At 37.9% G+C, this 26,927-nt stretch overlaps 1 protein-coding gene across 1 annotated transcript in view; it reads left to right on the top strand.

Annotated features, from left to right (window-relative positions):
• Positions 1-26,927, top strand: part of ndst3 (N-deacetylase/N-sulfotransferase (heparan glucosaminyl) 3) — an 86,015-nt gene that overhangs the window by 11,344 nt on the left and 47,744 nt on the right. The window contains exons 3-4 of the mRNA XM_048197585.1: positions 16,729-16,816; positions 17,673-17,827. Of these exons, the coding sequence (XP_048053542.1) occupies positions 16,729-16,816; positions 17,673-17,827 (243 nt within the window). The remainder of the gene's footprint in view (positions 1-16,728; positions 16,817-17,672; positions 17,828-26,927) is intronic.

The following is a 26,927-nucleotide window of genomic DNA, read 5'->3' as shown; positions in this document are numbered from 1 at the left end:
TGATTGTGTTTGACTTCTTGCATGAATTATTTTGAATCTAATTGGATACAAAGGCTGTTTGGTCGAAATGATGGTTTCTCTGAAACAAATCCCTCTTTTGCCATTTCAAAGCAAATGCATAAATATCGAGATGTAACTGCTATATCTCGTAGCCCTAGTACACTTACAGCAGGTCATTGTGTATGTGTGTGTGGTGAGTATGATTCTTGGCTTTGAAGCAGCATATAGATGAGGATTAAAGACAAAGCTGCCACTTCTTCAGCTGCACACTGACTTCAACATGTACTGTAAGACAGAATCACAGTGAACAGATTCACAATATCAAAGCTATACCTGCACACATTCAGCCAGAGACAGAGAGCAGAATCAAAGTGACTCCTGAAGCCTCCCTCACACACACACACACACACACACACACACACACACACACACACACACACACACACACACACACACACACACACACACACACACACACACAAATATGGGTTAGAAAACAGGGGAAATGAGAAAGAAGAGCAGTACAGCCACTCATTTCCGTTCCAGATACTTCTTAAGTGAGATAAAGTGATTTAAAGAGATCTGATAAACATAAATACATGATGGTGTCAAGAAGGTCAACAAGCAAAAAGATGGACAAAATAAAACAAAGATATTGAAATTGAAAGGATTTAGACTTTTACATTGATTTTTTTTACAAGAGCTTCTGAGGCCCACAGGACTTATGTAGAAATGTATTTACAGAATATTCCTTGTGAATTCCCATTTATTCTCCTTTTTTGTTGTGAAAACCAGAGCAGTTTAAAGTGGAATTGGAATGGTCTTGTGTATCAAGACCTTTGACTAAACGCCATAATGTGTGGTCCACAGTGCAGCTGCACCAGGAAACAGCCACTTAGATTGGAAGAGACCTTTTGTCTGACATGTGAACCAACTGCCATTTTTTTTTTTTTTTATTGCTCTTTAGGAGCAGATTTTTCTGATGTGCATCAATCTCTACAAACTGTTGAAAACCATATACAGAAAAGTAGCAGAAAATATGTATGGACTTTGCACAGTCATCTCAAATTCTGCCCTCAAGTGCTCATTGTATCAACCAGTTCCTTGTTAACATGACTTTGTGTCCCCGAGGACTGATAAACCACACTGTGAGCATTTGCGTCCGGAAGTTGTCAGATTAGAGCTTGCCAGATTGAGCAAGTGCTTTCCAGTTTTGTGTGCAATATGCATCAGAATGTGGGCGGTTCAGGCTGTTTGTGAATAAGACTAGCTTAAATGTAGAACTAACTGTTTTTTGGATAGCCTTGCAGTCAGCGCTCCAAGATGTGGCACAGTTGAACGTCGGTTCGAGTACCTGCTTGTTGTCCTTTCCAATCCCATCCCCCTCTCTTTCCTGTCTAATCTAAATAAATGCAAAAGAAAAAAGAAGTGCCACACCAACTTGGACAACCACCTGCTCCTTAGACTGTATTTCTGGCAAAGTCCCAAGTTCTGTGGCACTTTCTTGTGTAGTTTGATAGGTAAACAGACTGCTTATCTGGAAAAGCTGCAGGTCAGAGATTTTGTAATTTGTGGACCTCGTCAGTGCTTGATTGTGTAGTATGTGCTCTGCAATGCTAACAAGATGACAGATTTAAAGAATGCTGTATAATGTGAACACTGCAAGGATTTTGGTAGTTTGAAAGTCACGTGAACCTGACACTTTTAGAGCAGATTGAAACTGAAGCATCAGTACGGTGTTAAATCTGAGATTCAGGAGGTCAAACACAGAACAACCAGAGAAAAACTCACACACCAGACCTATTTTCAGAAAGTATTGATCCAATGATATTTCTGCTCTGAGTAAGATGGAGCTGGTGTATGTGTTTCCGTTAAAGGCCTTACGTAGGTTGCTAAGCAGCTGTCTTCATTTTCAGCCGCATGCTTACATCAACAACACGCTCACATGTGTGTCCTCACGTACTTGACACATTATGAGGTTTGTTGGGGAAGCTACATGCCAAGAAACAAGCTACGCATTATTTAAAGAACAGACAAGCTACTCTTAAGAAAAATAGTTAATAAATAACAAAATGTATCTAACTACATTAAAGATAAGGTAACATTATCTTTTAAATTATATAATTATTAGATATGATTCAGTTTAAAATAGCCAAATTTACTAAGGAAAAACAAACAAAGGATATCAGTTAGGGCATCATTCTTAGTATATGCATACATTTACTAATATAAAATAAAATAATATATATATATATATATATATATATATATATATATATATATATATATATATAACTATATAACATAGTAAATATGTATGTAGTGTGTTATATAAAACTATATAGCATAATAACGGTGTTAAATTAATTATTTTATTTTGCTAGAGAAAGATTATGTAAAATTCCAATTTAATCAATACATTTATTTTTTTTACCACTTCATTAAAATGAAAGTCTGAAATAAGCAGACTTACTAAAATGAATTATATTTGTATGATAAAGAGATAATTCTCAATTTTGATGAAACATTATCTATGTTAGCCGGCTGACATATTTATATCAGCAGAATTTGTAAGAACAATGTAAATTCATGGCAAAAAGAAATTTTAAGTTTGCATGGCATAAAAACTTATGTATATGATCACAGCTCTGGCACAACAGAGTAGGTTATAGTTTGGTTAAATAAAGTTGTGCTATTTTGATAAGATGCCAGTGTAAATATACATGGATAGAGAAAGATAGACAGAAAGAGGGTGGTAAGAAGGAGGGGAAACAGAAAGCCGTGTTGCTGTGACAACAATATGTTTGGCATTTGTGTGGGATTATTTCTTTTTGCCATCCTTACTTTTCTCTCCACCTTTATTTTTGTCCTCTTATCCCTCTTATTCCCCCCTCTGCTGTTTTTATATAAATACAAATCTACAAACGTTAGCATTTGCCCCTGTTTTCACTCTGCATAAAAGAAAAAACCATGGCTTATCTATGCGGGCTCATCCTCTCTGCATCTGTATCATGGTTTATGCTCGTTCTAATCCAGATCTTACCCAAAAAAGAGCTGGGAGGTGCTTTGAACATTTTGGGCAGGTGTGTTGACGTCAGGTTTGTAGCGATGCTCTGTGTCAGCAAGTTCACTTGAAAACATACACATAATAATGCATAGCTGCCATTTCCTGCTTCTCAGTTCAGGTGGAGTGTTTTTGGTTGCAGCTATACATCTCTGATTCCTGAAGAAAAGTTTAAGAAAATTCGCACATCTACATCTGTAAACACAACATAATAGTAACAGCATCAGAAGAGTCAAGTCTATTCAAACTGAGTAGATATGTGCCTCCTTAGTTTTGTATCTTTTGATAATTTAGTTGCATGATTATTCTAGGTTAAAAAGTATAAAACGTTGTGGCAGAAATTACACATTGACATTTGGTCAGTCCAGACAAGTCTTTCTCAAGTAGTTGATAGTTTTTTCACATGTAACCCTTATAATGCATGAAACTCACATACCAGATCTGCTGTTTTCCATAAGAACATGCATGTAATCACTTGCTGTTTAGTTTATTGTGGCATCTAAAAAGGGTTTATTTAAAAAAAGGGGACCCATTAAGCCTCTTTTCACATGATGTAATATGTGAGTCTCTGGTATCCCCTGAATGTGTTTGTGAAGTTTCCACTCAAAATACCCCACAGATCATTTATTATAGCTTGTCAAATTTGCCTCTATTTGGGTGTGAGCAAAAACACACCATTTTTGTGTGTGCCCCTTTAAATGCAAATGAGCTGCTGCTCCCAGCCCCCTTTCCAGAAGAGGGCGGAGCTTTAACAGTTCGCACTTTGGATACTCAAAAACAACAAGCTGGAGAATCTTATGCAGCCAAAATGATAATATTGAGTAACGGTGTTCAGCCTTACATTGTTCAAACGGGAGTCGGACAGTGGTGGAGAGACTCAGGAAGAAGTAACAACTTTTAGAATGCAACTGGACATTTCTGAACGTTTAGTGGATAAATGTATGTAGTTGCTGTGGAGTTGATTCAACTCATCGACTAGCATGTGCCGTCATGTCAATCTTTTGGGCAAATCCAGCATTGAACTGACCCTTGTTTGTGAAGCAGTCTGGCTTGAAATGATTTATGCAAATGTATCACACTTTACCGACTTTCTTCGGCACATTTTCTTCATAATTGAAATTCAACCACGGTGTCCTCAGTGGCTCAGATGCAGAAAGTCTATGGAGATTTATGGTCATTTGTACATCCAATAACAGAACATTTGTAATGTTTTTTGCTGCAGAGTTTGTATATCTCCAGCTGCTTCAGCGAGTAAACAGAAATGGCGGACTGCTGCGGCTCTCTCAGGGCAGTATGTGAACAGGTCAGATCATCACCAGTCATGGGCGGGGTTTCCCTACAGGGGAGCGGGAAGCGGGGGTGCTGGGAGTGCTGCACCCCCTGTTTTCACAGGAAAGTAAATGCAGCGCAAATTTTTGTTCAGTTACATTTATTCATTTTTTATCATTTAATAATTTGTTTGTAATAAACACTTTAAATGGGCTATAATGTTGTTGTTTTTTTTAAAGAACAACTAAGATCAAATAAAAATGCTTTACGGGTTTAAGCATAGGCAGAGTTTCTAATAATGTGTTTTTGCAATGTAGCCAATCACAGACAAATCTATTGATTTCTGGAATGCTTGGAGTGAGATGTTAGGATCCACTCACCACTCAAAATGTTGGAGTTTTTGTTCAGCGCTGAATGCTTTGCATGCTAGCAAATCCTCTGATTAAAACAAAGTGTAGACATTATTATTCATTGTGCAGTCATTGAAGCATTGTGAGGTCACGTCAAACTTTCATCTTTTTAGTGATTATAATGGAAGCGCTCGTTGCGCGCATTCTGCCATGCCAAATCATGCACGCAGCACTGCCTATGCTTGCTTTTATGTTTCTGAATGTTGTTGATACTTAAATAACAAATATTACATAATGTATCAACGTTTATGCTGGGATCTGTAGGTTGTGGCTAGGCGACACGTAACTTAAAAGTGGAGCATGGAAATCTCATTGATGTACTGGGAAAAAAAAAACGTTTTATACTTATTTGTTTAAACGCTTAGGCTAATGTGTTTGTGCAGTCAAATGTCCTGGTGTATGGGCTATGCAGTGTTCTCAGTGATTTTCTTTTCTTTTTTTCTCAGCGATATGCTTGTTGTTTCGTGAAATGTATATACTCAGTATTGTTTCTTAATGTTTTTTTTAATAAAGCCCCCACCTGCACACACAGCACCCCCAACCTTCACGTGCCCCTGTTTCCCTACTCTTACGTAAGAGTAGGGGAAAATCTGGAACTGCGTGTTTGGAGAGATTGTTTATGATTTATGGGGATTATTAAAAAAGAAGTGGGTGGATTTTTACCATTATAGGCTGGTTGTTTACACACTGTGGACACACATCTGTGTTCAAACACCTTATAAAAGTGAATTTTGCTTAATAGGTCTCATTTAAACAAAAACCATACAACCAGACCAACTAGACTTAATGGCCCCATTTACACTGCATGGTTCAAGTGACCCAAATCCGATTTTTTCCTCCCATGTGGCACAGATCGGATATGAGTCACGACCGTGTAAGCAGGAAAAAAGCGCATTGATTCCGATTTTCACAGATCGGTTTCAGGCCTCATTCATATGTGGTTATAAATCAGATATGAATCGGATACGTGCGTTTGCGCCTGCAGTGTAAGCGGCCAGATCGGATATTCCCCTGATGTGACTCCTGGGTCATTGAAAAGTGATGGTTTTGTAACATTTCGCAGTACAGACATACCTTTAACAAACGGAGCGTCTCTATTTGACTGTCAGATTATTCATTTCATTTGTTTATGTTAAATAAAAGGCGATCTGACGTTGAAATGTGTTGCTCTTGAAATCACACTGAGGGCTCGTTGCCGCTGTTGTCCGTGACGACGGCTCGTGCACAGACGCGCGCTTCAGTCCCGTTGTGGAGACTCTAACTATTCGTTCCATTGAAACCACAAAATAAAAAGCACACAAACTTGCAGCTGCCCTTGATATACAATCACTGATGAACGCATTGGTTTTAATGACAAAAAAAGCTGTGAATACCTACCAGTAACCGAGTATAATTCAACTTGCACGCTGCAGCGGAGCTGCATATGTATACTGTCATGAAAAATTTGTATTATTTTTATGTAGGGATGTAACTATTGCATTAAAAGGGTTTCTATATGAATTCATGTCAATAAATTAAGCTCAATGTACCATTGAAATTGATTTGTGATGTCATATAGGCTATTTTTTGTACGTTTCACCAAGTGCAGTGTAAAAAGGAGACATCCGATACAGGTCCTTTTAAAAGAAATAAAAAATCGGATATGGTCAAAAGATCGGATCCGTGCATTAAGACTTGCAGTGTAAATGCGGCCAATGACTTATGTCATCTTGGGCATCAAGTGAGCTAATTTTGTCAATGGTGCTCGTTTTTTGCATGATATCCCTGAATAGTGCTATTGCTGAGAATAAGTCTTTACTGATGTAGATTAGTGGGCATGTATATGTGCATGCTCTTTTTTTCTTATGGCCTCAGGAATAAGCAATGATTTCATGTCCAATAAATATTACATGTGGAGCCTTTCCCGGTTCCCCTGGCGCAGGCACACACATGTACACATATGCACACAGTCTGCCTTTGAAAAGCAGATTTGATCCACAACAGACTGTGTTGAGCTTTTTGGCTTTAGAAAGTCATTAAACACAGACCTAACATGAACTAACTGAGGTAAACCAGATAGATAGATAGATAGATGGAACAATGGAACCACTTGGGAGAGAACTGTCAGGAGACTTATTTCTTAGCACAAAAGAGGACAGTGCTACAAGAGGATTACTAAATCATTGTTTTAAGTGTGAAAATATAGCAAAGGTAACACAGAAATTCAAAAACAATGGACTTGTGACAAGGCTCCTGAAATAATCAGGCCTTCATTTTAAGCTTTCATTTATTGATGAGGGATTTTTTTGCTAGACAAAGAGCAGGAGAAATACCAAGCTAGTGTCTCAGAGCCAGCAAAAGCTATGAAAAGAGTGACTATTTATCTCACAGAGTAAGATGCAGCCTGCAGAAATGACATGCATGGTTGTTGTTCTCACTGGAACTACCTACTGTAACCAAAGCACAATAAAGTCAGTTAGCCATTTCCAAAGCCCATATTTACAAAATATAGATTCTGGGAATCAATACTCTGGTCTCATGAGACTAAATTAATCCAAAATGTTATGGTGTTGCTAGAGGAGGAGCGCAGTGAGAAGTGCCTGGTTCTCACAGTAAAGTTCAGTGGTAGTAAAGCTCTTATATAGGGATGTATGAGTGCTGAAGGAGTGAGGGAGTTGTGCTTTATCAATGCTGTCATGAATTCACACACCACTGTGTAATTTACTACACAAACTTGAAACAGAAGATGTTACCCTTTCCTTATTCCCTGCATTGTTGGGCATTTTTCAACATGACAATGAGGATATGCATTCTCCCAAGGTGAAAAACCTTCTGTGGACATGTATTGCACTCAATCTTAACACTCTTGAGCACCTGTAGGGGATTCAGTAGAGAAGAGTTGAGCAGCACTCCCCATTAAAGATCAGGGCATTTAAGGAGCTCATCATCCAGGAGTTAAACAGGACAGATGTGACAATTTGTCATGAACTTGTACACTCCGTGCCAAGAAGGGTCAGAGTAGTATATTCAAAATTATGGAGGGCATATGTACTAGAATATTATACATTTGTTTAATTAAATCTAGGGTTATTAATGAGATATATTTCTCTGTTTTTATTATGTATATGTTTAATACATTTTAGTTTTGCCATCTTTCCATGAATTGTATTAGTGATCATAAAGAAAATACATCTTTTGTATTTGTTCAGAGGGGGTGTACTCATTTATGCTGTGCACTGTAGATAGATTAGTATGTAAGAAACATGTTGCTAACAAAACTCTAGAAATGGCTGTCTCTTTCTTTCTTTGTCCCTCTCTCTCTGTCATTCTCTGGGGGCATGTTCGTCTTCTTGCCTGCCCAGATGTCTTCAGCTATTTGTCAGCATTTCAACAGGTCCCCTCCTCCTTCCCTCCACCACTCTCACTCTTTTCTCCCTCTTTCCCTCTCTCTCTATCTCTCCCCTGTGAGGAATCGATCAGTGCTTTCGGGTCATTAACATGCATCTCTGTCACTCTATCTTCTCCCTGATCGGCCCTCAATGTCAGCAGAGAGTCGCGAGAAGAGAGGAGAGTAAAAGAAAACATTCAGATTCAGATGAAAGAGTGAAGGATAAGAAGAGATAATGTAAGAACCCAAAAGAGGACAGTGAGTTTGAAGGTAAAAAGAAATAAAGGATGAGTGATAAGCATACACTTGTCTTGTCATGGATGTTTGTTTTTATCCCTCACCAGAGGGGCGCCTGCATATGTGCATGTAATGAAATGAAGCACAGCTGTGGTTGCAATCCTTAAATATAATTTGCTCTCTCTGCATTCTGAATAAAAACCAGTCAATCTGATTAACTCTGCTTATCAGTCCCTTTCTCCCTCTCACTGTTCTTTTATGAGGATCTAAACACCATGAACTTAGTGTAGTTTTGAGGAAACATTTGGAATTATTATTATCTGTGTTAACCCTCTGTTGCACAATGAGTAACAATTACATTTTCTTTACTTTGTCAACACATGATGCATATAAGAGAACACTAATAATGACTTATAATTAACATTTGTTAGCGAGTAAACTTCCATTTCAAACATTTCATCTAAATTAACTGTTAATTCAGGAGGAGGCATTGTCTAAATATCTTTATTGCCTCGATGCAACATTTTGTTAAAGTGTATTGTAATGTCATGTACAGTGGATATGAATCGAATGAAGATCGGCATGATTGTTAATCAGATGTTTTTTGTTTTTACATATATATATTCTATTATTAAATATCTACCTTTATAGTAGTAACTTAATCAAATAAAGGCCATTTCCATTAGTTTCTGTCATGTAGCAGATAGTGTTATATATTCAGCAGTCTTTGATTAATTTCTTTCCATTGTCACATAGTGTTGCCTCCAGCAAAAGGAGCCGCTAAATATTACATTTCAAAAATTGTTTTTATAATAAACTCTCTAACATTATATGAAGGAGGGGGAACTTTTATTTAAACATTGCCTGCAGTTAAAGGCAATTCTGTCTTATGAAACTGTCCATTTATACTGCACACCTGTACTGAGCAAGTGAATTATACATCTCTCCATTACGTCTTAAGGGCACTGATTAAATTTCTGTGGAGGAAAAGTCAGTAGAATGCACTTTCCTTGAAGAAACTGTATCTTTCTACGCTCTGATTACTTTGTCTGATTACTAGCTCGGTGGATCGGAGCATATCTGGTTACTTATTAGGCTGAAGCTGATTAATTAATTCAAATTAGAGATTCTACCACTTCAGTTCATCTAAGGCATTTTAGGTCAACCAAAGACAATAAGTTGATGAGCTTAATTGTGATCTCAATTTGAAGTTGGCAAAGACAGCTTGTGAGAGTGGCAATGAAGCTTTTGTGTATGTGTGTGTTTTCTGCAGCATCTGGATTAGTGCAGGCCACAGAATTGATGCCAGTCATAATCTTGGCAGAAATATCCTTTGGTAGTGACTGATGTTGGTACCACAAGTTTTTTAACCCTCATGCACTTGGGTATTCGGGACAGACTTTGTAGGTTGGTCCTGTGCTTCTGAAAGTTTGATTTGTATATAACATTTGTGGTTACATTTTAAAAAATGTTAAAGGTGCCCTTGATTCAAAAATTGAATTTACCTCGGCATAGTTAAATAACAAGAGTTCAGTACATGTAAATGACATACAGTGAGTCTCAAACTCCATTGTTTCCTCCTTCTTATATAAATCTCATTTGTTTAAAAGACCTCCGAAGAACAGGCGAATCTCAACATAATACCGATTGTTATGTAACAGTTGGGGTGTACGCCCCAATATTTGCATATGCCAGCCCATGTTCCCAACATTATGAAAGGCATTTGACAAGGGCAGCCAGTATTAACGTCTGGATCTGTGCACAGCTGAATCATCAGACTAGGTAAGCAAGCAATAACAACAGCGAAAAATGAAAGATGGAGCAATAATAACTGACATGATCCATGATATCATGATATTTTTAGTGATATTTGTAAATTATCTTTCTAAATGTTTCGTTAGCATGATGCTAATGTACTGTTAAATGTGGTTAAAGTTACCATCGTTTCTTACTGTATTCACGGAGACAAGAGCCGTCGCTATTTTCATTTTTAAACACTTGCAGTCTGTATAATTCATAAACACAACTTCATTCTTTATAAATCTCTCCAACAGTGTGTAATGTTAGCTTTAGCCATGGAGCACTATCAAACTCATTCATAACCAAATGTAAACATTCAAATAAACACTGTACTTACGCGATTAGACATGCTGCATGACGAACACTTTGTAAAGATCCATTTTGAGGGTTATATTAGCTGTTTGAACTTTTTTTTATGTTGTTTAAGGCAAGCGCGAGCTCCGTGGACGGAGAGCACGAGCAATTAAAGGGCCAGCAGCCCTGAATCGGCTCATTTATAATGATGCCCCAAAATAGGCAGTTAAAAAAAATGAATTAAAAAAAATCTATGGGGCTTTTTTTTTTTTTTTCAGCTCTTTGAGCTGAAACTTCACAGACACATTCAGGGGACACCTTAGACTTATATTACATCTTTTAAAAAAAAAGTTCTAGGGCACCTTTAATATTAAAAACTAATATTTTAATAAATATGCTGCCTCATTAAATGATAATGTTAGCATATATTAAAAGATTTGTTTTAATATATTCAACAATACTCTTGATAGACTTCAGTGTAGCAAATGCATTATGGGATACAATTCCATTAATTGTCTAGATTTTTTCTAGGGCTGTCAAACGATTAATCCCGATTAATCACATATAAAATAAAAGTTTAAGTTAATATATGCCTAATATATGTGGGTGTACTGTGTGTAATTATTATGTATATGTATAAATACAAACACCTTCATGTATATATTTGAAAAATATTTACAAGTATATGTATTTATTTATATTTTTATATAATTTATATTATATATAAATACAAATATGTTGTACATAAATAACATATTTCTCTTAAATATATACATTAATTTGTGTGTATTTATATATACATATTAATTACACACAGTACTCACACATATATTATGCAAACTCAATCTTTTGTTTTGTATGCGATTAATCGTGATTAATCGTTTGACAGCCTTAATTTTTTCATAACATTATGTTCTATCAATACACATTTATATATTAGACAGTTCAGGCAATGTCAGTAGTATGACTCATGATAGGTGTGGATGAAATTATACTGTATTTTTATATTTCGTGAGCTGTTCAAACTTAATATTTAATTTCACACTGAACATTTTGCAGTGTGTCAGGTAGGACAAATTCCCAGATTGAGATTGTTTGTTTGTCCTGGAACAACCTTCTTACCAAATAATCATAGGCCAAACTCCGTCAACACCCTTAACCATAACCATAAACTACCTCTGAAGTGAGAGACAAATGACTGGTTAATAAAAGGCTCAACATTTACATTAACCTTCAAACCTCAAAACAAGAGCCAACAAGAATATCCTACTAGGGTAAAGCAGGTTTGGGTCATAATAACTTACAATAAAACTGATTCTTACAAATAAACTATTTAAGACTTTTATGACAGCGTACACTGAATCGCCAAGCTGACGGGAAGCATCAGAACTATGATGCCATTATGAAGCTGCTTCTTTGACTTATTAATGCATTAATGATTCATGTGCACTCTTTTGAAGTGTGCTCAGTAAATGTAAGGAATCGATTTAAGACAGAGCTGTTTAAAACCTAACCGTTAAATAATTAATTTCGCTCAGTTTGTTGCATTTTAATCAAGAGGAACCTGACAGTGGATGGGAGTGCAGACTATAGAAATGAGCTGAGGAAGTTTCAGTTCAACTTTTCCGACATGTTTGTGGCATGTCTTGCTATTTTAGATTTGCGTTTTGGAAGAGTTTTGTGATTTATGCGTGTACTTGCGTGTGTGCGCATGTCACGGCTTGCTGAGAGATTGGGAAACTTTGTGTCTGTAAAAATATCCTAGAATAGCTGTCTCTCTTTTTTTTCCTGCTGTCATCCATTTCAGGTTCACTCTATCCTCTCATCCTGTCATTCCCCTCCCATCTCTCCTGCACTCTGGTTTATCTTATGATGTCAGATTCCCAACATCCCAGATTCCCACATCAATATTAAACGTGTTCTTTCTCATTCTTTTATTTGCACTCTTCCCTCTTGCTCCAGCAATAGAATATGTCCCATCTACCTTTCACTGTTGTCTTATATGTACCTTTTATATAAAGAGGAGAGAAGGGTAAGATGAGGTAAAGTTTGTTTGTCTCCTATACAAAGAAAACTTAGACAGAGGAAAAGAATAGAACTACTTTTTATCCAGACGTGTGTTATCATTGGATAACATAAGACTGTGTATGACAGAAAGCCACTAACGTATGACTTTTTTTGTTGTTGTATATGTGATTCACTGACTGAAGTTAATAACATATTTCTTAGCTTATCTTAATCTATTTATTAAATATTAAATATAATTGTCATAATTGCCTTTCCTATCCGCTTTCTTTTATTTTGTTTACATTTTTATACATTTATATTAATATAAAATAAGCCTCAGAGAGTTTGACACTTAAGGATTTTTATTATTTAAAGGGTTAGTTCACCCAAAAATGTAAAAAAAAAAAAAAAAAAAATCATCATTTGCTCATCTTCATGTCGTTCCAAACCATAAGACTTTCGTTAATCTTTGAAAAGTCAAAGTGGTAGTTGTGTAACTGTCAATGGAGGGACAGAAATCTCTCAGATTTAATTTAATATATCTTAATTTGTGTTTCGAAGATGAATGAAAGTCGGGTTTGGAACGACATGAGGGTGAGTAATTGATGACAAGTTTTTCATTTTTGGGTGAACTAACCCTTTAAATATACTTACAAATATTTATATTATATATGCTTATAATGTATATATGATGGAAACATTTAATCAACCACATAAAATATCACCACAATAACAAAAGTCTTTGCCAAAAAAATAAATAAATAAATTTTTAATTCCAAACATTATAAACAAATTTGTTTCAATAAAAACATATAACTGGACTAAAGTCTTTGCCAGAATGATAAAAAAAAAAAACAATCCTTTAGGTTGTCAAAAGTGTAAAAAAAAATGTAAAAATTTGAAATTATTACATAGCCCTTTTACTATGTTCTTAATACTGATGGATACTAACTGTTAATATGGGCTGGATTTCCTGAAAACGTTGTCTCTTAGTGCGCTACGAAGACTCTAAAGGTATACCTTAACTGAAGATATACCTTTTCTAAGTGAACTGGGCTGGGTTTCCCAAAACCTTCTTAACTCTACGTCATTCTTAAATTATACCTTAAGCTGTACCTTAACGTAAATATATGTGTTTCCCGAAACGTTCTTAGTTAAGTATACCTTCTGTAAGTCATACTTTCGTAAGGTTGGTCTAGAGCACTCTTAACTATACCATATCACTGTTGACAGTCAATACGAATATAATTCTGAAGCTGTCATACACCCAGTGTTCGATTAGGTTTATGGCAAAAGAATAAAATGCAAAAAATTCACTGCTAAATTCAAATGTGCTTTGGCACTGAACCAGAGACAGACACACGCTCTGCGCTTGTCATGTAACGTTATCACAACCATTCGCTGTTTTTAACCTCATCGCGCTTTATTTTAGGTTTCAGACATTTAAATACACATTTGAATTAAGTAGGCTACTGCATAAAAAAAGACATTTATAGTTTGTTAAATTCAAATTACACTGATGTCTGCGGAAGCTGCAACAATAGCCCTTTCAATTATAATTTGACAAAGTGTTTTATTCATATCAGATACACATTGTTTAAGAAACAATAAAATTTACTCTATTCTTCTCCCAGTTCACCGGCCACATAATTTTATGTATTTCGGGGAAGATTTCATATATCCGACAGCTCTAACTGCCGTGCAAACTAATAGCGCAACAAAACACATTCACTTCCACATATTTTACAATTGGAATATGTCATAAAATTCATGATATAGTTAACAAGTTTGTGAATATTTAAAAAAAAAAAAAAAAAAAAAAACATATAAACGCTATACCTAATAATGCTATCTAAATAACGGTCACCTTAAACTCACGCTGATGGGGGCTCCACGCCCCCAGAATGTAGATAAATTACAATATAGATTTAGTTTGCAATTTGGATTACTTTTATAACATCCCATGAGTCCTGATAAATGCAATTTCTACTTCTGAAGTACTTCTTTTTATAAAGAACACTGATTTCTCACATAATGCAGTGAAGCAGCCCCTGTATAGAGTGAATTATCGATTCTCGAGCCATCAATATCAACCAATTCAGCACCGCCGCCATGGACAGCACCTGGTAACGTCGCACTTAAGAAGATATACCTTAAGCAACCTCATAAGGTATAGTTCGGGGAACACGCCTAGAAACGGTACATCTTCAGTTAAGGTCTACCTTTAGAGTCTTCTTAGCGTGCGAAGAGACAACGTTATCAAGAAACCCAGCCCTATACCTTAGGAGGTTGCTTAAGGTATATCTTCTTCTAAGTGCGACGTTACCAGGTGTTGTCCATGGCGGTGGTGCTGAATTGGTTGATATCAATGGCTCGAGAATCGATAATTCACTCTATACAGGGGCTGCTTCACTGCATTATGTGAGAAATCAGTGTTCTTTATAAAAAGAAGCACTTCAGAAGTAGAAATTGCATTTATCAGCACTCATGGGATCTTCATGGGAAAATGATCCAAATTGCAAACTAATCTGTATTGTATTTTATGTATATTCTGAGGGTTTTATATTCTAGCTGAGCCCCCAGCGTGAGTTTAAGGCGACAGTTATTTTAGAACATTATTTTAGAACGTATTAATTCCTTGGAGACGCGCGATGCAGCTGACAGATACGTAGGTATACCGTTTATATTGTTTTTCCTTTTTTTATTCAAAATATTCACAAAATTGTTAACTATATTATGAATTATATGTTATATTCCAATTGTAAAATATGTGGAAGTGAATGTGTTTTGTCGCGCAATGAGTTTGCACTGCAGTAGCTGTCAGATTTACAAAAATTTTCCCCAAAATACATGAACTGGGAGAAGAATAGAGTAAACTTTATCGTTTCATACACAATGTGTATCTGATTTTAATAAAACACTTTGTTAAATTACATAATTGAAAGGAATATTATTGCAGCTTCCATAGACATCTGTGTGTGGAATGTGACGAGCGCGTCTGTCTCTGGCTCAGCGCCAAAGCACATTTGAATTTAGCAGTGAATATTTGCATTTTATTCTTTGCCGTTTATCCTAATTGAACACTGGGTGTATTACAACTTCCGAATTATATTCGTATAGACTGTCAACAGTGATAAGTTATAGCTAAGAGTGGAACCTTCCGAATTAATGACTTACAGAAGGTATACTTAATTAAAAATGTTTCGGGAAACACGTATTAAAGTTAAGGTAAAGCTTAAGGTATAATTTAAGAGCGACGTAGAGTTAAGAAGGTTTTGGGAAATCCAGCCATGATCACTTTACAGAAAACATGTACAGTTACCTGATTACAAGAGGTGGGTTAATGTACTCACAGGTTCATCTTACCTCTCCCTTACCTCTTTTCCTGCATGCTGAGCCATAAGCCATCAAACATCAGGCTGTATCTCCCATAAGACACACAACACACTCCACTCAATATTCAGAAAGGCATCTTATCAAAAGCCTCAGTTTTAGTAATATCACATTACGACATGAACATTGAATTAGATGACAGTTGCTTGTGAGGCCAAATCATTTTAAATTAATGAGCGCTCGATCAAAATGCCACATTATTGGGTTAAAATGCAAAACGCACAAAGACTGGTGCACCCTCACGTGGGTGAGCTGATTCGATTACCAGGATGCGAGTACCTGAGCTGATTGTTGTGGCAGTTGTTTAGTTGAATGTAAATAGAATTAATTACCAAAATGTCATCAGGGATAACTGCCACACTCTCACCGGAGGATAAAATCAAATATATTACACCTGTCTCCTGGGTCCCGTCTGTGTGTATCTGCCTGTGTGCCGGAGTGTGTGTCAGCATATCTTCCCGAGCTCTGTGAGTAATGACTTGATGACACCGTCTAAGTCAGCCAACACGCCCCTTCCTGCCTTCTGCGATATTACCATATATCCTACAAAACAGTGACACACACACTCACACTCGCTGTCAGTTGTCAGACAGATATTGATTGTATTTGCATGGTGTCTTAGGCTAGAAATATATGAGACTGTTTTATTGGAACTGCTGCAATGAGGCACCTGCCAAACCCAAATGCCATTACTCATCCTGGAAAGATCGATCACATCCTTAGATGCATATATACAGGCCAAGCGCACATATACTACTTCATAATGTTAATGCAAAATAGTTCAACATTGTGATGTGTATTATGGTTGATTGATATATAATGAATAAATGGGCGTGTGCTGTACAGTAGAAGTGCAGAATCTAATGTTTGACATTTTTATTTTTCAGGCACTTCTGGAAACACAGAACACATTGAGGTCTTATGTCTCTAACTTCACCTTTAACCTGGGATTTTCTGGGAAGTTCTTCCATACAGGTAACTGTATATGTATGTCGATGTTAAAAGATAAAGATGAAAAACTAATATAACACGCATGATTATATTGCTATATGAATGCCTGCCAACAGGCGTTCTGTAATATTCTGAATGGCATGGTAACAGAACTCTGCCATAGCAACATTGAAGTTTCTCTAGTTCGTCATGTTAGAGATTAGGTTCTATTTTTGAACTGTGTATGTATGTGTTTGTGTGGATAACTAAATTAAGTTTTTATTGTTGTTGCTGAATACCATTGCAAATTATAGCTTATTCTGGCCAAGAACCACCTACTTAGAAAGGAAGAGACCAGTGTTTTCATTTGTTTTTCACTGTCAAATGTTTGTCATTTTTATTCTTTTAATTTATTTTTTTGTAAATATGTCTATATAGTTTTTATCAAGGTTTAGTTTTTAGCTTATTTTTAGTTTGTTATTTTAGTACTTCAACTGAAAAGGTGAAATGTTGCAGCAAGCTTGAGATGAATGTATGTTCAAGAATGTAAAATGGGGGAGGGGGGTGCATAATTTCCAGTCAAATCTTATTTTGTTAGATAATGTAAGAAGTGAACATGAAAATCACTTTAGCAAAACAAAGTAGTCATCCATTTTATTCTAAAATGATATTCCCATCACCATAATTTCCACCACAGAATGCTATTAAACAAAATAAATATTTGAGCTGTGGTAGAAATGACAGTCATTCTTCTTTGATGCCATTAGACATGTCAATATAGAAACTAAGAGTTTTAGGAATTTAGGATTCTTTTAGAAATTAAGGAATGTTTGTTTTCTAAAAGTCCACGGGCCCAAAAGAAATACCCAATATGCTAATGAGCTAATGTTTGTTTGTGTAGGTACGCAGGAGGAAGATGATGGAGATGATCTGTTGTTGAAATATGTTGATGAGTTCTGGTGGTTTCCTCATATGTGGAGTCATATGCAGCCTCATCTCTTCCACAATGAATCCTCTCTGATGGAACAAATGATCCTGAACAAAGACTTTGCTTTGGTGAGAAAAACTACACTTTTTACTTGCCCATACACAATCACTGAACAAAACCATCATCCAGGTATTATCATATCCAGCGAAAAATACTCATTCACCTAAGGAACCATTAGCCTGACAGCGAGTCATGTGTCATTTACTGTGAGAAAATGAACACTAATTATGCATGTTTTACAGGTGCTTTGAGACTTCAGTTGTTCCTCAAATAGAGAAGTGCCTCTTATGATTTTGACAGAATCATTGAAACCTACACTTGAACGGGGAAGAGTGTGAGTGCGAGCGTGTGTGTGCTCTCATTTAGTTATCTCTCAGTAACACTCCTGCATTTATTTGTCCCCCGTTTTTCTGTGAAGCGGCACTCTCATGCCACACTTAAAGACACTTTTCCAGCAGAATGTAATACTCTGACACATATATTTACCCTTCATGTATTACAGAGTGACACGCATACTGTAAATTGATGCGAGCAACCTGAGTGCAAATCCGGCTCATTCCATTTCCTGATCCCTTCTACTCTTCTGCTCCTTATCGTTCCCTGTCTGACTTTCCCTGTCTATAAAATGGGCAAGATATATGTCCTAAAATATATATAAAAATGAGAAATGCCCTACTAAGACATAACAAAAAATTTCAGATTTCTAAGTGAATTTCAAAGAAAAAGAATCTAGCTGTAAGCTGGCACACTAAGGGGTGATCATTGGCATTCCTCATTATCACACAGCCTGTTTTTATTTAGTTATGAGCTGTTTGGAAGCCAAACCCTGCAGCTGAACCGTTAGAGGATATCTGCATGACCCAGTGAACAAGTAAATTGTCATGCAAGTAAACTATCCATCCATGGTGCAGTGCAGAGCCACTCATGCACTTTTAATGCAATTTGGTCAGTGCATTTGTTTCTTTTTGCTCTCAGAAGTACACTTTGTATGTTACTGCGAGAAATGTTTTAAAACATTTATATACACTGTATGGATAAATGTATTGGGGCACTCCTCTTAATTATTTAATTCAGGTTCCCTTTCAGTCAATCACTCTCGACGTCTCGTCTGAGATAAACCGACGAATTGTGATCTGGTTAGAGAGGCCAATCTACTTTGAGTGTAACTACAATTAGCATGAGATTATTACATTTAACCCTCTGGAGTCTGAGGCTGATTTGGGGCTTGGAGAAGTTTTGACATGCCCTGACATTTGTGCTTTTTTCAGTTGTTCATAAACATATAAATGACAAAAGTGTCATTACACTGTATTCAGCACAAACTAGGCTACAATAATATGTGAGGAACATATACGTACATTTTTGTATTTTTGAAGGAATAATGTTTATGCGTGGTTATTGAAAAAACAAAAAACTTAAGTCACTGAAATAAGGCCAAAAAAAGTATATTAAATCTGTGTTCATAAGACTTCTGGGTATTGGAGGTTGTAGACTAGAGTTTTTGCTTCAGAATTATGTAAAAATTATGCTGCCTACTCATTCATATAAAACAATAGAGAGATTTAAATTTTCTAAGACACTTTTGGTCAAGAAACACAGTATGCATGGAGGCGTGAATCCTCATGTATAATGGGTGATTCTCACCTGAGAAGACAAAAGAATTGAATAATAATGACCTGAAATGACTTGCATATTAATGAGGCCTTTCAGTCAGGTAGGCTGTGAAAAAACCCTCTGTGATCATGCTGATAACAGGATTAAAGTCCACTCAGGACAAAAAAAACATGATTTTTGTGATCTCATGCATGCACGTATTATTGCACATGATATGAAGAAAATTTTGTATAGGCCTATGTTAAATTACAGTACCAGTCAAAAGATTGAACACATTGCCATTATAATGTTTTTTAACTGCTCTGCCTTGCAGTGTGAGTATAAATGAGCAACCTCAGAAAGAGAGCCCCCCCGAAGCCAGGTCCCTGTGTTCCACCTCGCTGCCCGTCTGCGGGTACGTCTGTGGTTCCCTTGGTCCCGCTTACACAGTCTCTGAGAGCCTGCACTCTAAAAAATGCTGGGTTAAATATGGACAAACCCAAGGATTGGGTTGTTTTCACCCAGCCATTTTTTTCAACCAATTTCGGATTTATTTTTTTAGCCAGTAATATGGTAATATAGTAAAAGGCATGTTTTTGCTCACCCCCAAATTTGTGGGGTATTTTAAGCTGAAACTTGACCAGACCAGAGACTTATGTTACATCTTGTGAAAGAGGGCATAATAGGTGCCCTTTAACCCAACCTGCTGGGTTTGTCCATATTTAACCTAGCATGGGTTGTTTTTAACCCAGCATTTTTTAGAGTGTGGTTAGCGTTCCCCAGTCTGACTCGCTGACTCCTTCGAACCATCAGACTCGGCTATGCTACTCAGTTATCCTGGTGTCCCCCCAAGTTCAGAGGCATCCAGTTCACTTCAGTGAAGACTGTCAATGCCCCTGTCTTGCAGTCCTACTGGTGAAGGACATGATAGAGCCGGTCCCTCCAGCCGATATCAAGGCAGGGTTTTACAGCCCCTACTTCATTGTACCCAAGAAAAGTGGTGGGTTGTGACCAATCGTGGACCTTCAGGTTTTGAACCGAGCCTTACACAAGAATTACATTTTTATGCATCAAAATGTTGACGCATAAATTTTCAAATGCATCCATCCCCGAAATTGGTTTGCAGTGATCGACCTGAAGGATGCGTGCTTTCATGTCTCGATTCTCCCTTGACACAGGCCGTTCCTGCACTTTGAGTTTGAGAGTCGAGCAAATCAGTACAAAGTCCTGCCCTTCAGGCTGTCCCTGTCACCACGGAAGTCACGGAAGTCACGGAGGTGGATCTTGATACCACGAGAGAACGTGGCGTTCTCCACCCAAAGTCTATGCTGCTGCAATATCTGCTTATCATGACCCCACAGCAAGCAAGTTGGTTGGGAAGCGCGACCTGGTTGTCAGGTTCCTTGGGGTGAGACGGGTAAATCCTCCTCGACCTCCCTCTTGGGACCTCACTCTGGTGCTCAGAGCACTTCAGATTGTCCCATTTGAGCCTTTGCAGTCAGTTGATCTAAAGATACTAACCATGAACTCTGCTTCTGGTTGCACTGGCCTCCATTAAGAGGGTATGGGACCTGCAGGCATTTTCGGTCAACAAATCGTGCCTAGTGTTCAGGCTGGGCGACACCCATGTGGTACTGAAACCCCAGCCTGGCTACATGCCCAAGGTTCTTACCACTCCTTTCAAAAACCTGCAAGCGCTGCCCCCAGAGGAAGCAGACCCAGCCCTAGCTTTGCACTGTCCGCCCAAGCATTACGAATGTACGTCGACCGGACACAAAGCTTTAGGACCTCAGACCAGCTCTTTGTCTGTTACAGAGACCAGCAGAAGGGAAAGGCTGTCTCCAAGCAGAGGATGTCCCACTGGATAGTGGATGCCATCACCTTTGCTTACCAAGCACAAGGCGTGCCCTTCCCGCTCAGGCTCACTCTACCAGGAGTGTTGCATCCTCCTGGCAGATATTTGTAGAGCAGCGGGCTGGGCGACACCTAACACGCTAGGTGTCGCTAGATTCACTAGATTCTATAGCCTTCGTGTCAAGGTGGTCTCCTCCTGTGTTCTCACCTCAACCGGTCAGAGGCACGGAGAGGCCCCGGCTTAGTCCCTACAAGGCAGACCCTGTTGAGTCCTCCGATCACCCTTCCGCAGCCAGACATGGTGGAGCATCTACACCAGTCCTACGTCTGATGTATCCTTGAGAACCAGTTCTAGGCTGGATGGAAACGTCCCAGTTACGTATGTAACCCTCATTCCCTGAAGGAGGGAAAAGAGACATCTCGTCCCATCGCCACAGCTGCTGTACTGCTGTCTGGGCGCTGGGTCGCCAACTTCAGCTCGGCTCCTCAGAGAAAACCTGATATGCGCTTGCTCTTAAATCAAAACAACTGCTCTTTATGGAGCCTTTTACATTGGGCACAAACATTTGCGGGGCGAAAAGATGAGGGTTTTTTTTTTTCGACCTGTGTGTCGATTTTTTCCACCAAAACAGGGGTCGATGAAAAGGGCCGTCCAATTAGATTTGAGCTTTAGATCACCTGCCCAGAGCAGCTGCTGTTGCACAGAAGGGGGAGAATGGTGGCGCTGAGATGGTTAAATCCTCTTCGACCTCCCTCTTGGGACCTCACTCTGGTGCTCAGAGCACTTCAGATTGTCCCATTTGAGCCTTTGCAGTCAGTTGATCTAAAGATACTAACCATGAACTCTGCTTCTGGTTGCACTGGCCTCCATTAAGAGGGTATGGGACCTGCAGGCATTTTCGGTCAACAAATCGTGCCTACAGTTCAGGCTGGGCGACACCCACGTGGTACTGAGACCCCAGCCTGGCTACATGCCCAAGGTTCTTACCACTCCTTTCAAAAACCTGCAAGCGCTGCCCCCAGAGGAGGCAGACCCAGCCCTAGCTTTGCACTGTCTGTCCATGCATAACGAATGTATGTCGACCGGACACAAAGCTTTAGGACCTCAGACCAGCTCTTTGTCTGTTACAGATTTTTTCCACCAAAACGGGGGTTGATGAAATGTGCCGTCTAATTAGATTTGAGCTTTTGATCACGTGCCCAGAGCAGCTGCTGTTACACAGATGGGGGAGAATGGTGGCGCTGTTTCGAAAACTAGTGTAAACAAACACAGAAGAAGAGTATTCTGGAGGAGAGAAGAGAGTGGATGCCAAGTTCCTGTTATCATTGGTATCTGAGAAGAGAACTATTTGCACATTCTTTATACAGAATATCATTTCTATTCATTTTCCACTGAAATATGTGATCACTTCCATTTTCTGCCATGTGCGTGAGTATTATGAAAGTGCATTCAAGATCTGTCAATCATGTAATCTTATCTCCTGCTCTTCCATATAAAAAAATTGAGAGAGAATTTTTTCTACAGATGAAATATGAAGGCAAATAGACAGCTGATTATGACTATATTTTTTTGGTGTGTTTTTTATGCAGCTTATGGTTTTTTTATAACAATAAAGGATGTTTATGACAAACGATAAGCAGATTTGGCGTTCAATCCATTCAAAACATACAAAGAATGCATGTCTGCCCCATATCAGATCAAAACTTTAAATCATAATCAGAAGTTATTACAATAACTTGATGATGGTTTAAAGCCATATACTAGACACATACATGAGGAAAAAATGCATTATTGGTCAGCGCCACCTAGCTTGCAGGCATGAATTAGCAGAAGATGATCAGTCTTTTCGCTTTCAGTGTGAAAGATCCGTTCTTCAGTGATTCGCCTCACCTTTTCGCATCGCACTCAGTGTGAAAGGGCCTTTATTGCCACAGGTGTATAAAATCAAGCACCTAGCCATACAGTCTGCATTTACAAATATTTGTGAAAAAAATTGAATTCATTGAGCTCTGAAGCCACAAAGCACAGGACCACATAAAGTAACAGAGTGAGGAGACACTCTTCTAATTCCATAGCTGAAGAGTTCCAAACTTCTTCTGGCAGTAATATCAGTTCAAAAACTGTGCTGTGGGAGCTTCATGGAATGTGTTTCCATTGCTGAGCAGCTGCATGCAAACCTCACTTCACCAAGTACAATGCCAAGCATTAGATGTAAAGCATGCTGCCAATAAACTCTGGAGCAGTGGAAACATGTTCTGTGGAGTGATGAATCACACTTCCCTGTTTGGCAGTCTGATGGGCGAGCGCAGCATAATGGTCAGGTGTCCCAATACTTTTGTCCTTATAGTGTTTATACATGTATATGCACAGCAAGGTATTGTAGATGGTTGTGTGCTCACTAGCTGTCTAGGCTTCATCTGTACTGTTAGGCTGTATGTTAACATCACTGTCACTTGGCAGTTTGAATATTAGAAAAACAGCCATGTGGTGTGAACAGTAGAATGAGTGATAAACTACAGAGCGCAAAGTGCCCCTGCTGGAAGTCACAAACATGCACCATTTCTGTCTGAAAACATAACCGCCAGCTAAATTATAATTTGAGTCATGGGCCACGGCTTGAGCAGTTTAGCTAATAGTTTTTTATGCAAATGCAGTTTGCATTGAAATGTGACTAAAATTAAGTTTTAACAAAGCTCTTTTGAAAACAATAGTCTGATTTATCCATATAATTATTATCTCTGTTGTTTATTTCCCCCCAGATTGTCGTTTTCAATATCATTTTGTCTTTATCTTTAAAGAGGCCTTCATATGAACTTTGAGTGGTTTTTACTGTGTTTATCCATCTGAGAAATTGAAATATTAGAAATCAAGTAGCCTAATATCTCTTTCACTGTGCGTATGTTTGTGTTTAACTGTTTTGGTGAGGAACTTACCATTTTTAACTACATTTTTCAGTAGCAACAAGCTACTTTTTCCAACAAGTACAGTAGTAATATTGTGTGACAAAACACTACATCACAGTTTCTGCATCACATTGTTTTTCTTTAGATCTGAGACAATAATCATACACATTCTCTTAAAAGTTCTCCTACAATGTCGAATCACAGCTTTAGTGATTCGCTTTGTTCAAACAATTTCTGTAAGTGAACCAGATAAAAAAGAAATGACTGACAGATTCAAACTTCTGCTCAGAAGATAAGTCTCTGGTGATGTTGTGTGTCTTTTTATAGCAAAGTATTTTATTAAACAGTGCTGTTCATCACTATTTATTTTTTTGTTGTTGTTGTATTTAGTGTACAGTATGGATTCTCATAATCCTTAATCAAAATAACTTGCAACGACATCTCTTCTCTTCTCTGATGACGTGTTTACTGGCGCGAGGGTGGGACATCCTTTCACTCATATGAGATCACAGCAGTAGCAAACCACAACCATCCAATGATCCAATCAATTCCTGATGGACAAAATCAAGATACACCCTACAATTTTTCTTGTTCAAGAAGCCATTTCACTCACATATATTCATCACAAAAGGGAAGAAAAGACTTTCACATCTTCTGTTTCATGCCGACTTTAAACGATCAATTTATTCAAAAAGCGTGATTGTTTTTGTTGCAGAGCCTGGCTTTCAATTTTAAAATGTGAAAATGCATCATAAAAATAATAATTAGTTTATAAATATATAACAAGTGAAATAATGATAAACCATTTAAGGGTGTACTCACATTAGGTGCTCTGAACTGTGCGCGTTTGACACCTAAAGCCCAGTTCGTTTGACAAGTGTGATCGCTCTGTTCCGTGCCCAGGCACGGTTCATTAAGCCGGCCCTGGCCCGCTTGGAAGAGATGGGCCAGAGTGCGGTTCAGTTGGGCTCGAACACGGTTCGCTTGCAGTGTGAGCGCTAACCGTGCCAGAACATGGAACAGTAACTACTTTTGTGTGCGCTACTGTCATCATTATGACGGCAAACATCTTTATTACTGCTTTGATAGTAATTAATTTGAGTGTATTTGGCTTTATAACGGGTCTGATTCTCACCTTATTGATGAACAGGAATTGTAGTTTGCATGTAAAGCTGCAAACTCCTCCATTAACGTCAGCTGCCTTCGTAATAATCCTCTGATGCGTGCTATTGAAAATCGCTGCACGTCATAAATTATAAATAGCCTATATATTAGGCAGTATCTTAGCGAAAGTGCATTTCTTCATGTTTTCTTTCATTCAAAAAGTTGCATCATATATGACATAAGCGTGCTCCGGCCTGGAATGTTAAGTGCAGTGTGAGTGCAGGTCAGCGGGGGAGTGGGGAGGGGGGACAATCGATCTCGGGCTCGGTTCAAGGCAACTGTGCCTAGTGTAGTACACCCTGGGTTAGTTCACCCAAAAATGAAAATTCTGTCATTTATTAGTCACCCTCATGTCGTTCCACACCTGTAAGACCTTCGTTAATCTTCGGAATACAAATTAAGATATTTTAGTTGAAATCCGATGGCTCCGTGAGGCCTGCATAGGGAGCAATGACATTTCCTCTCTCAAGATCCATAAAGGTACTAAAAACACATCTAAATCAGTTCATGTGAGTACAGTGGTTCAATATTAATATTATAAAGTGACGAGAATATTTTTTGTGCGCCAAAAAAAAACAAAATAATGACTTATATAGTGATGGCCAATTTCAAAACACTGCTTCAGGAAGCATCGGAGCACAATGAATCAGCATGTCGAATCAGCTGTTCAAAGCGCCAAAGTCACGTGATTTCAGCAGTTTGGTGGTTTGACACGCGATTCGAATCATGATTCGATACGCTGATTCATAATGCTCGGAAGCTTCCTGAAGCAGTGTTTTGAAATCGGCCATCACTAAATAAGTCGTTATTTTGTTTATTTTGCCGCACCAAAAATATTCTCGTCGCTTTATAATATTAATATTGAACCACTGTACTCACAGGAACTGATTTAAATATGTTTTTAGTACATTAATGGATCTTGAGAGAGGAAGTGTCATTGCTCCCTATGCAGGCCTCACGGAGCCATTGGATTTCAACTAAAATATCTTAATTTGTGTTCCGAAGATTAATGAAGGTCTTACGGGTGTGGAACGACATGAGGGTAAGTAATAAATGACAGAATTTTCATCTTTGGGTGAACTAACCCTTTAATAGCTAACAGAGAAATGGCCTATTGATTAAATGATTTAACTACTTATCAATATAGCTCATATGACGCTAAAGTTTTAAAACATCTTCCCCAACACTTGTTTCTCTATGTGTTTATGGGTAAGGACCAAATTTTCCCACAAGGAAAGTAAAACCTGAAATCAACTACTTTTTGGGGAGTAGCCAACAGTCCCTGTAAGGAAAAAAAAACTCAATATATATACTAAATAATGTCTTAATTAAAATTTAAATATGCAGCAAGTGTGATGGTTAGGGGAGAGAAAATATCATTAATTGCCAATGCCAATGGAAAGTCTCCAACATGATAGAAAAATAAACGTGTGCGTTGTTTCACTCTTAAATTCACAGTGTAATGAAAGTATAGTGACAAATCCTTTCTTCTGTATTATGACATACATCCAAATGAAACGGAAATGTAGGGCAGGGTCATATCGTAATAAAAAATGCATGTATAAACTGTTCACAATAAGATCAATAAAATGCATTTAGTAAATAGATTGGGTGAATTTCCATTTCATGCTGACTTAAAGGGTTAGTTCACAC

This window comes from Megalobrama amblycephala, linkage group LG7 (assembly GCF_018812025.1).
Source record: "Megalobrama amblycephala isolate DHTTF-2021 linkage group LG7, ASM1881202v1, whole genome shotgun sequence".
Classification (NCBI taxonomy): Eukaryota; Metazoa; Chordata; class Actinopteri; order Cypriniformes; family Xenocyprididae; genus Megalobrama; species Megalobrama amblycephala.
This window is presented reverse-complemented; position numbering and strand designations above follow the sequence as displayed.